The 15,301-nt window shown below is 40.0% G+C and overlaps 1 protein-coding gene across 1 annotated transcript; it reads right to left on the reverse strand.

Annotated features, from left to right (window-relative positions):
• Positions 1–9,394: 9,394 nt before the first annotated feature.
• On the reverse strand, positions 9,395–15,058 carry pcare1 (photoreceptor cilium actin regulator 1). Its single transcript, XM_044048018.1, has 2 exons — positions 11,424–15,058; positions 9,395–10,128 (listed from the first exon to the last, which is right to left on the reverse strand). The coding sequence occupies exons 1-2, from the start codon at positions 14,756–14,758 to the stop codon at positions 10,005–10,007; spliced, it is 3,459 nt and encodes a 1,152-aa protein (XP_043903953.1). The 5' UTR covers positions 14,759–15,058; the 3' UTR covers positions 9,395–10,004.
• Between the last annotated feature and the right edge of the window lie 243 nt (positions 15,059–15,301).

Genomic DNA, 15,301 nt, shown 5'->3' on the forward strand with positions numbered 1-15,301 from the left:
ATATGCGCCGCGGACTGGTTCCAGGTGCACGCCTCAACAGTGAACTCCCAGGCTTTACACTGTATATATTTGCTCCTTATTTATGGAATATCTTATAATAGAAACTCATGATAGTCTGTTGCCTCTTTGGAACGGTGAATGGAAAATATCCTGCATGATATTTTGGCAAAGCGTGTGCAACAGTCGCACGTCTGAAACTTCTTAAAAATGAATGAAGTCTACTTTTTTTCCTAACCTTAAAAACTGTCACACAGGTTTTGTTATCGTGTCGTCTGACTGAAGATAATAATAATGCCTGTCACTAAAAAAAGACTTCAATTTTTTTAAAAAAGAGTTACAGCAGCAACACAACGTATAAATGCTTTGAGTTTCTAATGCAAGTTTCACAGCTGTTTATCATGATTTAATAGAAATAGCTGTATAATGTAATGTAAGCTGTTTTCAAATAAATCATATCACAGATGTTTCATCTCACAAGTGAGTTCCAGATCTATTAGTGAAGGGATTGGATATTCTGGGCAATATTTAAGTAATAAAATGTTATTGGCACATGGTGTAGTGTGGCTAGTGGTTTGAATCCCACGTTTTGGCAGAGGGCCTTTCTGAGTTTGCATGAAATTGACAATCGGTGTGAATGTGAGAGTGAATGTTGTTAGTATAGTTTATGTTACATTACATTACATTACATGTCATTTAGCAGATGCTTTTATCCAAATGTTTACCCTGCAATGGACTGGTGACCTGTCCAGGGTGTACTCCACCTTTCACCCTATTTCAGCTGGGAACGGCACCAGCTCCCCCACAAACCATGTGGAGAATAAAGCGGTAGACAATAAATTAATAAATTGTGGCACATTTGGCAAAATTATACAAATGGTAATGGAATAGTAGGAAAAAAAAATTCAACAAATCAACAGCCACTACCGTGGATTATACTGTAGATATACTAAAACGTGGGATCAACTTTTGTTTCAATTAAGTGCAGAAGTGAAAGCCAGTCTCTCTAATTGTGTAATATGTAACGTGGTGTTAGAAAACCATGTGTCCCAACTGTGTTTTGGTGACATGACAGCTCACACAGACATACATCATGTTGCCTCACATGAATTACTGCACCCATGAGGCATGAGACACAAAAACTGCTTTCATTTGAGCTCCGTCAGTGATTCAGGCAAGCAGATGAGATGCATAAGTGAGCGCTCTCTGCAGAAATTTTGGCATGCATGTCACACTCAACCGTCCCATTAGGCCATGTTTTCTGCATCTCTGTGTCTGCATCAAAGCTCACCTTCAGGCGAGGGCCATTTGACACAAACAGTTATCAGATAGTATAATCCAGGCTCTGCCATGTCCGAACCAGTTCTGAGCACACACGGTGCCTGATAAGAGCAGCTGGTGGGTTATGTTTTTTTTCCCCCATTGGTGCCACTGGAATGCACTGTTCAGTAGCTGCCAGCCAGAGTAGACTGGCTGCACATGGGACACAAAAAGACATTGTATGGACTTGTAAATTTGCTTTGGTCTTGCATTTTTTTTTAATAAATGGAATCAGGGCCAGCTCATAGATATATTTGGTTTACTCCTGTGACAGAGATCTCCTGCAGCGACAGATGGCTACATCTTAGATGAGTCAAAGTGAGGGCAGATTGGCTCAAGATTGGTTAAAAGATTCATTCACTTTTGTTATTTACACACATTTTTATAAAAACATTAGCACCATCTTTTATAATAGTTATCTGTTGTGTCTTATGTAAGTATGCGTTCTTTCCGTCTTTCTTTTTAAATGTCTGCTCCAAAGGTACAGCATTACACCTCCATGTGTCATAGATGTGTATTCTGAAGTGACAATAAACTGATGCTGATTCCAACTCTGAAAAACATTAAAGGCGACATAGACCGGAAGCTCCAATTAACGCTGCGTTTGTGTGTCTATCTGCGTCATTACCTCGTTTATGAAACCCTAAAGTTTCAGAACAAACAGTTCAGCCACTGCTGAGAAAATTGGGTTTTATTGTTTTCCTGGGCTCTGCAAAGCGGATCGGCACTTCCGTAGGTTGATGTTGTCATCAGTATACCTCACCACTCCTCTCACCACCGCAGCGCCTCCAGGTGCGGGCACTAGTCCGGGCACATCCGGTTGCGTACATTCAACCGCAGAAGAAGAATTACTCTTGTTGTAGCTGCTGAGATGCAGAGCATCCATCGTGCCAGAGGGGGAGCTGTGTATCTGGGAGCTGGCCTATCTATTACGTCACTTCTAGGTACCTGGCCAATCACAGGACAGTGGGAAAGCTCTCGTTGGCTGGCCAATCACAACACAGTCCACGTTCTGGGGGTGTGGTTTTGGTCTGAAACAGCGCGGCTGACGAGAGCATCAGTGAGGAGATATTTTGATCGGCTCGTTTGCAGCGACTAGGAGGTTTTTAACCATGAAAACAAGTTAATATATGTAAGTAGACCTCCATAACTAACATATATGTGTGATACAAGCATTCTATGTCACCTTTAAGCGGTTGCAGTGGTTTTCAACCCACTGTATGAGTTAATCATCTGCAATATGAAGCCAAATCAGTGCTCAAACTGCCATCAGCCCCAGTACTTACTTTCTGACTAGTGTTGTGTCCCCATGGTTTTTCGCACACCTCTGTTTGCCATGCTGGCATCATGAAAGGTCATGAGAGGTCATCAAGCAAGTGATGACTCTGCTTCAACACGTGCAAGAGCCTGATGTTAACCAAACTTTCAGATGTCAGAAGTTCCTCAGTCCTCACTCCACATGTACACTGCATGACAAATGATGCCCAGGGAAAATGGGATAATATCGCACAGTGTATGTCCCTCCTAAAATGCTACTGCCAGACGACCTATGAGCTGGAGCATACCGTGCATTTACAGCATATTGTATCGGAGGGGTATTCAGGTGCTAGTCCATTAAGAGATTTAAAAAGACAATAAAAGGCTTTTCAAATCAATTCCACAACTGACAGGCAACCAATAACAGGACTTAAGCACAGCTTAGATGTGGGCTCTCCCTTGCCACTGCATTCTGAACAGTGTGTGGCTCATTTATAGCTTTTTTTAATACTTTCACATGTAAACAAATTCACCTGACTCTTTGTGTTTCTCTTTCTGTGTTTAGAGTTTGTGTCTGATAGTATTGCTTGACAGAAAAGATGAAGGACATAGCATGCAAATGATACACAGGTTCATGTACATAAAGACTATTACTACGATTTGAATTCATGGCTTATCATCCAGCATGGCTGCTGAATAGCACTTAATTACCTGCCTGCCTCCGGTACATTGCTTACAATGTGTTCAATTCTACTAGGAGTAGAATCAATATTCATTTATGTTTCATTATTAATGTGTTTTATGTGTCTATTTACTGTCGGCATGTCTGCTGTGTTTGTTTTACCATGCAGCATGAGTCCGGGCTGTATGAAGCCATCGGATCCAGGGAATAGGACATTGTTGGTTTTCATGACGTCCACTTAAAACGGCGAGCAGAGCAAATGTTGATTTTACCTGGTGACAGGCTGTGCAAACACGCATCATACATGTGGAGGAGATGAGAGGAACTCGTTCAGCAAATATGACTATAGCGACATCCCATTAACAGGGAAACAAACCAAAAACAATGAACACTGCTTCACCACTTAGCTCATCATTTAACTCCGATGAATAACGTTCATTACGCATGCCACCACCTCTTCATGGAGGAGTGTAAATACATCGCGCTTGCGCTGCTCTGTAAACCTTGTTTACAGCAGCCTCAGCAACCTGCTTTTCTGGTGCTCACTTGTTTGTTTTCAGATCAATAAAAGCCCAGGTGCAGTATACGTTTTTTAATGTCAACACCCACGCAAAGCTACACATTGGGTTCACATTTAAGCCTTGCAATCTTTCAGTCAATCAGAAAATGCCAATTAAATTGAACCTTTTTGTCTTTATATTTACCTTTCTACACAGGGCCGGCTCATGACTTCATGAGGCCCTGAGCAACATTTAGTTTTGGGACCCTTTGTCAACGCTAATAATCTGGCTGTAAATGACATGATGCTTCTCGGGGAATTTTGCACAGTTACAGCTGTGTTACTTGTTTCATCAAAAGTTGCATCAGCCTGACATGTTCTTCATGTAGCAAAATCAGAAGGATGGTCTTGTGTTGATTTTCACTTAGTATGCAAAAGGACACAATCCTTTGAGGTATGGTGTCAGCCAACCAAAAGTCAAATAACATTAAAACAGCACATTGTAAATACAGAAATGAGAGAGAATGAGAGAGAATGAGACAAATGACGGTATTAATATAAAATAAACAAACACTTGAATATTTAATAAAGAGATGGAACTGTAACAAGATAAGAAAATGAAATAAAAAATAACATAATGAAATGTTCCAGGGGGGCCCATGGGTTGGGTCTGTTTCTATGTTTTACACACCATTCAAACAAAGCTGTTATTTGTGCGTTGTGTTATTGTGTGTTCCTCTTCTTGCATTTCTTTAATGTTCCAATGAAGGAGCAGTGATTTCATGCTCAGGACAAAAGTAGCAACTGATTGCTGTATTTGATATGAATGGTTTCTGAGTTGATTAAGCAACTTTTCTTTTGCTTATCCACTTTTTGTACCTGTTTATTTGGACGTTCTTGTTATCTGCCTGCCTGTCTGAATCGAGCAATCAAGCACTGCATGTATACCTTCAGTTGGCTTACTTCAGTTCAGACTCAAATTGCCCTCTGTGTATGATGTTCCAACCCCTGTGCGAATATCTGGAAATAATAGAATGTACTTTTTATTTATTTTTTTTTTGCATCAGCTGGTGCTTTACATGTTAGCAAATAGCAGCATGCTAAACTGCAAACTGACTAATATTAAGAATCTGAAAGGGGGCATTTCAATCCCAAGCAGAGTGGAGGTGGAAACACTTCACTCAATAAATTGATTCCTCACTGGTGCTTGTATACTGGGATACCGGTAGTAGTCCAGTTGAACCACAACCATAGTTTGAAACATACTGACTGACACAGTGACATCACACACATCTGTAGGCTTGTTCAAATCTTCATTTTGTTCTCTTAAATAGTCATGAAGTCAGTGTGTATTTGAATAAAAGGCACAAGATATGCAAATAAAACAGGAGGAGGAATACCAGGTCTAAATAGGGGCTGTTATTTTTTACTCCAGTGTGGAGAACTGGGTCCAGACATTCTGCATAGTTTAGTTTGTACTAATAATGAATGCAGCAGGAGATTACGTGGTTCTGATGATATACACAAAAGCAGGAGAATCTATGAAGAATCCAGGCCAGGCAGCAGCACCTGGTCTGAGCGTGTAGGAGGCAGAACAATCACACATGCACTCGCTGTGAATAACATTGTTGTTCATTATGAGCTCACTCAGACATTATATGAAAATTAGACGAGGGAGCTGTTCTTCTGAAGGGATTTCTTTTCTTTTTTTTTTCATAAACAGCCCCGCTTAACAATCTCCAGAAAATGTCCAGACTTTAGTTCACATCTAAAAACAGTTATACAGTCAAGCAATGAAGTCTGATACTCCTCCCCATCATATAGACCTGTATCAGTGAGGACACTTAGTCTTGCACAACTTCAGCAATATATTTGTGTCATTAATAATTCAAACAATACTATTATAATAGTTAATAATTGTCATTAATAATTGTCTCCCTACTATCCCTAATATATGATGTTGTCATATGTATGTACCCATGGCAACCCTGAAACCATAGAACAACAAATCTTAACAAATCTCACTTTAACTCAATCCTAAAATCTGTCCACATAAACCCGACCTGAAAGCAGTGACAGAGCATGAGCTCACAACAGATGAAAAATAAAGCCTTCCTCTGATCTTCATATTAGGTATGTAGATTATTTTTCTCCTTGAGTTAGATATTGCAGGGCTGTAAATATTAAATAATAATCCTGCATTTTAGAAATATAATGATTAATAAAGCTAGGGGCTAAAAAAAGTTTTATTAATAAATTAGTAGAATTGATTGTGGAAAAAATCCCTAATTGACGATGAATGAATATTCTTTTTTTATTCCTGTCCCTCAGAAGAGAGTATAGATTCAGCAGATTTATCTTCATTCATTAGTCTGGATGTGTGTATTTAACTCATTCAGTATATTGTCTGACACAGGAAATCTACTGCCAGTGTGACATGCTAATCTCATAATCTCAGGATAACAAAGTGAGATTACATTTGCATTCCTCCTGCTTCGTTTCATCCCAGCCCGATTTCATTTGACCATAAAAGGATGATGGGAGATGAACTGTGAAGTGAGATACCCCTCTGGTGGAGAACAAGTTCCATTGCAGGCATGACTGCGTGCAGCCTGTGATTATCACCACATGCAAGTGCAGTAAATCATCCTGAGGACAGATCCAACAATCAGATTACTGCAGCTCATTAACTGTGGTCGTGGGTTGAGTTAGTTATTTGTATTTTTAATACAAATAAGCATTTTATTGTGTCCTTTCAGCCAGAGTGACCCAGGTATATATTGTTGACTAAATGTTTACTTCCTGCATGAGTCACACTCCTTTGACTCTAAATACATAAACAAAATTGGTGTCAAGTGCAATATATATCTCGATAAGGACAAAACAAAACCTCCACTTCCTTGGAACAGCTCTACCAACATTGTGTGTCAGGGTCAAGTGAGTTATAGTGTGTGTTTATATGAGCTGTCAGTGTTTATCACTTGATGGCTTTAGTTCTTTTGACAGGAACACGTCAGTAGTAGACTCTTTGCTGTCCTGAAAACTGTCAGGAACAATTGTACACAGCAACTTCAAACACAAATGCAATGAAAACACTGTGTTTGGAAATCTTAACTCTTGAATATTACAAACTGGACCTAATGGACTAATCATTTTGATAAGATTAAAAGTAATGTCAGGCACAATTTGAATTTGAAGGGGTTAAGATATGCAACAAGAGTGTATGATGTGTAATCCAAATGAAAGTATAAAGTAAAATGATAAGAACATTATTAAAATCATCATCATTGTAATTTTCATTATTATTATTAGTGTTATTATTATTATAGTGAATAATAATAATAGCAATAGCATCGCCATCATTATGTTGTAGAAGAAGTGAAGTGAGTGCATACTGTACTGTGACTTTATATATCCTGTCAGTGTTGATTAAATAAAGGCTTAAGTTCCAATGACAGGAATATTTCCACAAAAGTTTTGCTGTTTTCTTCAAAACTGTCAAAAACAGTTGTACACAACAGTGCTGTTCTCTGTTTGGAAACCTTATCTGTTCTAATTATTTCCATTCTGCCTATTATTTGGATAAGGCCATGCCAGTATTATAAACCTAAAACATTTTGGCACATTTTGCATTTAAACATGCAGTTTGAATCACCATTGTCATGCTGGCTGCCGTTTAGTGTATATTCATTGCATTGTCTCCATGAGTGATTCTACCAGGCATGCAAATCCAGCTGTGTGATTCCCTGTTGAGCATTGGTCCTTCTGGAGCAGAGACTGTCTACTTCCTGCTTCCTGTTCACTGGCGTCTGTGATTGGTGTGGCTGTGCTTCGACTGATTCTACCAATCAAGACTCTTCAATCAACCCCAGCTGCAGTATAAATACCTTGTGTGCCTTCAGTTCCTGGTGGCTGAGAACCAGTGATCAGTTCACCGCACTGTTGGTTACATACTGTGTCTATGAGTGTTTAGAGAGTGTGTTTGCAATTATTTGGTTTGGTAGAGAGTACCTAAAAGAGTTGGTCACTCTATTTAATTTGTTTTCTGTCCAGCTGCGGAATACCTGCATGTTTGTTTTTGTAAGCATATGGGTGCTGATCTCCTTTTGTTCTTTAGTGTTCTTCTTTTTATAGCCAAGAGCTATTTAGCAGTCATTTATTTGACGTTGCTTTGTGTATTAGTTATTTGTCATCACCTGTACAGCCTTCTTTTGTTATGTTTCCTCGTGCAAGTGCACACTCCCGACTTTCCCGGTCCAGTTGTCGTATTCCATCCCTATTTCTAATTCCAATCATATGTTACTGCTCTCCAAAACGAGCCAGGTCGTAACAAGTGTTATAATGTTATTATAATGATGATATATTCAAAAGGAAAGTATTGGTTCTGATGGTACAGAAGTATCAAGTTCACATCAAAATGTTACCCATCGATAATGTTGAGATGTTGGAAGCATTTTTTCTTTCGTTGCTGGTTTAAATAGTTCGAAGGAGGCCAATACTTTCTTAAGTAATTTCTTTCAACCTTTTTATCGTTCCCATACACGACAAAATGTTATTTCTATCCATTTTCAATATTGTCAAAATGTTATGTTGTGAGAGCTACTCAGCATGTAAACTGTGTGTTGTGTGGTCACAGAGTGTTGATGATATTGTTGATAATCTTGAGCGTGTCTCAAGAGGAAGAGCGCTGATCTTAACTCCCCATGACATTTTCTAACAGCCCATATCCCACTTTACAGAATCGTTCACACTTCAACCACATGCTTGATATTTGAGATGATAACTCTGTGTCTGTGTGCTAAAGGTCTGTGCTGCAATTACCACTGCCCAGTGTGAACTTTCAGAGTACAATAATTGCTTTTCACCCAGCTATTAGATGACACATAGTCACCTTTCCTCTCTAACAGTTGCTGTTAAAAGCCACTGGGCTCTGTTTCCTCGTGGCTTTGTTCTACTTTAAAGGCCTTTATCTGCCATTAGCTTTTACTGACCACAATAGCAGTACATTTAATTTGCAAAATTACCAAGTAAACAGAATTCATCTCCAAGAAGAGAAAAAAAACAGCCTTCATCCACTTTATATCTGTTTCTTTTGATATCATGTCGTTATGTGGATGTGGCTCCAATTACTTAAACTTGTGAGGGAAGCATGATTTTCACAGCACTTAGTGGGTGTTAAGTGTTGAGCCTTGTGATGTGAAGTTCTGTTTGCAATTTTTACTAATTTTTCATTTCCATGCCTCATTTTAAGCAAATAAATGCTGGTGAACAGAGAGAAGCAGCTCTGTGATCATCTCCATTATGAAATACTTTGGTGGTTGATGGTGACTGACTGACAGTATGTAAAATGTTAAAAGACAATGGCTCAGTGGCTCAGAGTGGCTGCATTTCCTCCATAGACTCAGACTATTTGGTGTGAGCACTGCCATCATGATGTTTCATTCTGCTGTGCTGGAAAACCAAAATTGCAATGTGTTCTTTACTTGTTTGTGTTTCAGGGCAAGTGCAAGCTGCTGCTGCTGCTGCTATAGCACTTTTTCCCAAGAACTATTTATGTGTGGGAATGATAGAATACATTTCATGTGATTTGATTTGACTTATTTAATTCTCTATAAATTATACAAGTGGGTCAGGTTTTATTTTATAAGAGTGTATTTTATTAATCAACAAGTGGTAAAAAAAGGAAAAAGAACAATAGATTTTATAAAACGTTCTAGAAAGTATGAAATGGCAGACAGTACAATTTGGTTTGCAGGAAACAATAACAGAATAGAATAATACAATATATACTGATTGACAGATATATGATATTCTGTAATTGGTGGTGACAATATTGTATTATAAGTAATAATCTCTAAAAGGCCTTTAGGCACTAAATCATGGAATGATTTGATGTGATGTGTTTCTTCAGGTTAATTAATTGACACATCTAATTTGTCAGTAAATGTGGAGTAAAGCCTTTTCACAACAGAGCCACCAAGACACTGCAGATAGTCTGCACTTTGATGTGAGCATAGGTCTGAATGAACTGCTAAAATCAATGACTATATACGTGCAAGTTTTATATTGTAAATAAAAAAAATGTATTTCTGACACACATTCAGGCCAAAAATAAATTCAAGAGCAGGTTCACACAATATTAGCAACAACAAGTGAATAGAAATAGCTCCTCTGTGTTCTCCGTGGAATAAACAACATCTCTGTAAATCCTGTAAAGCCTGTTAATCCATAATCCTTTCACTGGCCTGTTCAGTCTTTGTACAAGGCCTGGCCAACAACACACAGATCTGGGTGTGATGCAGAGCGTGGTGCAGCTCTGAGGTCTGATTGGCTACCCCATAATTCATCGTCCCTGGTTGGTTCATTGTCCAGCCTGTCGGGATGAATGGAGTCATTAGAAATTAGGAATATGGTCAGATGGACACAGTAATAAACAGGGATGGTACATTACTGTGATTAAAAAGGTAAATTCATTCAGCTACTTCCACACAACTCTGTAAAATTAGACATTCGCTTTTAAAACAGATTTTTGTAGCGTCTATCTTGGTAGTAATTGTGATGAATAAGCCTATGCTCAACCTTTAAAATCCAATCCAATCCAACTTTATTTATAAAGCACTTTAAAAAACAACAACAGCTGACACAGTGCTGTACATCAGAGATAAATAAATAATACAAATAAAATGTAAGAATGACCTAATAATAATAATAATAATTATTAATGATGATAATAATAATAACAAAAACATTTGTTGACGCCTTTCACCACGCTTGGAGAGCAGAAAACCCAACAGTTCACATACTGAGCAAGCATTAGGCATCAGTGGAGAGAAAAAACTCCCTTTTAACAGGAAAATGTCTGACAGAACCAGACTCAAAGATGTGCAGCCATTTGCCCCAGCCAGTTGGGGTGAAAGGAAAAGTGGGGGACAGTGCAGAGGTGGCTGACAGATAGGGGGGAGAGAAAGGACAAGAGGGAAATGAGGTAGAGACAGAAGAAAATAATAGCCTAAAATTAAATAAATGGCCCTCAGTTTTCCAAGGTGTGAATACACAATAACAATTGTTGTTTTTTTCATCCTGAATCCTGATCTGTATTTAGATCACAACCAAACTCTAATAAATTTGGCTAAGAACCAGAACCTCCAGCCCCAGGAAATTTCATCAGCATTGTGAAAGTCCTTAGTATATATAAAGGCTTATTATAAGAATATGAAAACCAAACAATTTAAATTTTAAATCTGTTATTCACTCATAAAAACATGCTTGTGTGTGAAGTACTGCACATTTCATTTCTGCTAAGAAGCCCACCTAAATGTTACAAACATGACCTTAAATAGGTGAACCCACCAGTAGAATTCAAACGCATTTCTCCTCAGGTGATATAGCACAGTGATATCTGGTTTGTTTTTAGGTTCTTTTATATTTGGTCTATGATTGATGTCCTTGTTTGTTGTCATTTAAGTTGTGCTGTGCATTGTTCTGCAAAGCTGAACTTTTGCCCACAACAAATTTTTATTTCTATATATTTTGGTCCTTCATTTGATTTAAAATAGAGAACTTACCAGGAGAATTACTGTATACTGTATATCAATCACTTAATTTTCAGGAAAGTAAGAAAATAACAGATGGTGGGATTACACTAGGTAAGAAACACTTAAAACTCACCCTTTTGAGTATATCGCTGGCTCACTCCCGCAAGTCTCGGCCACTGAGATGCCTGGTTGCCTTGCTATTGAAGATAAACTTGGCCTTCTGTCTGAATGACTACGTCGGATGAAGGGGCGTGGTCCTTGAACGGATACAGGAAACCTTGAGTGACCTCCAAAACGACGTGAGAGAAAAGACATCCCAGTAGAAGTCCACGCTTCAGGTAGTTGGGGAATTGAACAAGGCTGGGCCTCAAACAGGGATGGGGACACAGGACAGAAAACTGAACGTGCATTACTAATCATCCGGGCACCAGAAGAGTCTTCACTGCTGTTCTCTCTTGACCATCTTTGCACTTTTGGTGAGGCAGGTGGAGAAGGTGCTTTGAAAGGATATGAGAATGAGATGTTCTGTTTTGCCACAGGCGGGCTGGGGAGCCTCCTCTGGACTGCTGGTGGTGTGGGGAGTTTCCTGTTTAGAGGAGGGCTAGCTGAAGTTGGTGGAGTGGGTTGCCTTTTTAAGTTTGGACTGGGAAGTCTTCGATGTAAGCTGCTTGGTATGGAAGGTGTGGAAGGTAACATTCGACTCCTTGATTTAGGTGGGGTGGCAGGTGGTTGGCTATTGATGACCAAAGAAAGAGATGATGTAGACAATGCAGTGTCAGGTCCAGGCACTGATTTGTTGCCACCATCTCGAAAGTCTTCAGATTCTTCTTGACCTGAAGGTGGATTCGTTTCTACAAAACTTGTTGAAGAGCTCTCTGTCTGAGAGCCTGAAGAGCTTCTAAGGTCAATTATCTTCCTTGATTGTTGGTGCAAAGAATACCTTTCATTTCCTGGGTCAAACCTCAGTTGTGAGTCTGGTTGGCTAAACTTTGATGGAGCAGATGCATCCTGTTGATCTGCTTTCACAAAGGAAACAACCTTGGAGGCCTGTGGCAAGCCTCCTTTGCTTGGTAGCACTGTCGCTGACAGAACTGAGGCCCTCAGTTTTTGTGATACAGCTGTCCTTTTCAACACAGGGGATTTGCCAACTTTAGTAGCCCCATCATCTGCTACAACTGTTGAAAGACTCGGGACACCTTCAAAGGAATTGTCCATTAATACTTCCAGTGGAGGTGGAGGAAGACTGTCCAGATCTAAATCATCAGTTTTACCAGGCCTGCAGCTGGTTAATCCGGTGCTTAGCACTGCCTCCATATTTCCTAAACCAGGTAACACAGGGACACCACACTTCCGTACTCCTTTTAGTGGCCCCAGAACTTTAGGATCGTCTCGTTCCTCTATTCCTTGACTAAAGGTATCAATGAGTTTCCTGACTGAATTCCGGCCTTTGCGAAGACCTGAAGATGGCCGTGGTGATGAAGGAGGGCTTGGGGGTGGGGTGGCCTTTACAGGACCCCTAGATGTTATATTTTTCTTCAGCTTGTCCTCTTCTGCAACATTGGTTTCATCCTGTTTTTTATTGTTTTGCCTTTTTAAGTCTAATTTCCCTTTAAGTGGTTGGGGATTGTTGTGCTTTTCTGGCTGTTTGCGATTTATTGCTGGAGACTGTGCTGGTGAGCTACCTTGACTATGCTTAGATAGAGTTGTCCTTGTGTTGACCCCTGCCTTGCTTTTAGTCATCCTTTGCAATCTCTGGTTTAAATCCCTTTGAGTCCTTTCTAGTTCAAGCAGCGTCGGATCTTCACCTTTACTCCTCAAGGATTCTGCTGACCGTGATCGTTGCTGTCCAGTCACTGTGGTCCTTTTTACTAGTGCCTTTCGAACAGGTGCTGCTGTTTGAGGTCTCCTTGCAGATTGGTCCTCCTCATCTGTCCACTGGTGTCTACTTTTTCTTGGGCTGCCTGCAAGTTTTGTTTTGGCACTTGTGTTCTGTGATGGAACAAATTGTATCCTACCACTTATTGCATTTTTCATTTTAAGAGTCATTTCTACATTTTGTGGATTCTCAATGCGCTTAGGGGGTAAGCGACGTGGTTGTTGGTCATGTTGTGCTGGTGAAGAATTGGATCGCTTTCTAATCCCTACTTGGACATTTTTCATGTATCTCTCTTCTTCCTCTTCAACATCATTTTCATCTTCCCCCCCATCATCAAAGGAAACTGATCCCAGCAATGAGTCTCTTTGGTCATTATTAGCCATTATAGTGCAAATAGAGCCGAGTGAATTGAGTGACGTGAGGGAAACACTTGGACTTGCTCGACTTAGAAGCTTTTGCTTTGAAACACCCTGTGTAAAGTTCATGGAGGTGTATTCCATAGGACTGACAAGTGCAGCTCTATTTGTTCCAGTGGACTCACAACTCTCCCGTCTGTGGTGTCTTTCAGATCCAGCAAGGGATTCAATCTCCGCTCCAATTCCACTGTCCTCACTAAACAGAGCAGAGTCCTCTGGCCCAGGCTTGCGCAGAGAGGCCATTTCAATATGCGATAAGAGTTGCATTAGCCTAGTCTCTACTGCACGCTTGACTCTCAGTTTCTCCTCTAAGACCTCTGAAATTGAGGCAAAGTACTCCACTGCCTCCTCCAAGGCAGAATCGCCAATTCCACCAACAGTGTGGCTCACATTTCGCATTCTCTGTGTGGTGTACTGAAGCAGCTGCTGCAGCAAATCCGGTGGGGGCTCAGTACTAGCAAAACCAGACTTCAGGGGTGCAGAAGATGAAAGGTTTTTCATTTGACTCGTCCAAGCAAGATGTCCTCCATTTTCTTTTAAAACTTTTTCTCCCTCATCTGCCATCTCTTTCAGTCCCTGATTTATTTCCTCATAGCGTAGAGCCATGAAAGCAACCATAGGCTGCACAGAAAATTGAGTTTCAGTTGCTTGCTCCAAAAGTCCAAGAAGAATATCATACTTGTTTATGCTAGGATTCAAAAATGCATAAGCGGCCTGATGAGCCTTTACCAGTGGTTCTGGGAAGTCCACTTTGAGCTCAGCAGATAGTGTGTCTTTATCTTTCTTTTTAAGAACTTTTGTACCTCTGGAGTTTTTCTTTGGTTTTCTTCCAGACTTTTTCTCTGTTACATCCTGTTTGTCGTGATTTCTCTCTTTTTTCTTGTTGTTGTCCATCCCTTGACTCCCTAAATTGTCCATGTTCCCTGCTTCTGGACCAGGCTCGGTCATAGATCTCTTTGTTTGCGGTGTCAAATATGCCTCCTTCTGAAATACCTGGCTTTGTCCAGATGTCTTCCTCTCCTTTATATCCACATTTGTGGATATAGTTGAATTACAGTTCTTTCCATCTTCTGTGAATTGCCTTGGGTTTTCTTGAGGTGCAGAAGGCAGCATTCGGCTCTTCCTTATGGAACCCAAAGTCCCAAAATTGTTACCTTTGGATGGTGAGCAGCCCATTGTAGCTGTTATCTAAAAGACACTGTCCTCCTGGAGACAGCGACACAGCAGAGCAGAGAGTGTGGTGAATGATGCAAAGAATACCCACAGTCCTTAGCCACCTGCTGTCGCTGTCAAATTCAGATGACGGAGGTTGTTGAGTCCGAGAAGAGCCCTTTCCCAGAAGAAGCTGACAAAACAAAATATTGATGAATCCATTTTATGAATTTCCTTTGCAAAATAAATCTACATAATGGTGGTTATGCTCATAAAAAAAAAGACTTGTAGCATGCACTTGAACACAGTCTTGTGTATCTCTCAACGGACAGGCAGCTGAGAGGATTAGTGGGGCTTTCAGTGAACTACTCAGCATGCACATATGTCACGTTAAAGCATATAAAACTCACCTACTTGTAAGACCATAAGCTCATTTGGATAATGAGGGCTGGCCTCAGGAGGCTTTTTATAGCCTAGAAAACAATATCCTCCTCTTTTACCCATAGGCCATTTCTATAGCAACACAAATAACCTTATTAAAAGTTGTGAAAATATACAATAGGTGGA

This window comes from Solea senegalensis, linkage group LG16 (genome assembly GCF_019176455.1).
Source record: "Solea senegalensis isolate Sse05_10M linkage group LG16, IFAPA_SoseM_1, whole genome shotgun sequence".
Classification (NCBI taxonomy): Eukaryota; Metazoa; Chordata; class Actinopteri; order Pleuronectiformes; family Soleidae; genus Solea; species Solea senegalensis.

What these genes read in the sequence shown, in the direction of transcription:
- pcare1 (XM_044048018.1), bottom strand. Translation starts at nt 14,758, where the DNA reads ATGGGCTGCTCACCATCCAAAGGTAACAATTTTGGGACTTTGGGTTCC. An exon ending in CCAGCGATATACTCAAAAGG is followed by an intron (nt 10,129 to 11,423) that starts GTGAGTTTTAAG and finishes TCATCCCGACAG; the next exon opens with GCTGGACAATGAACCAACCA.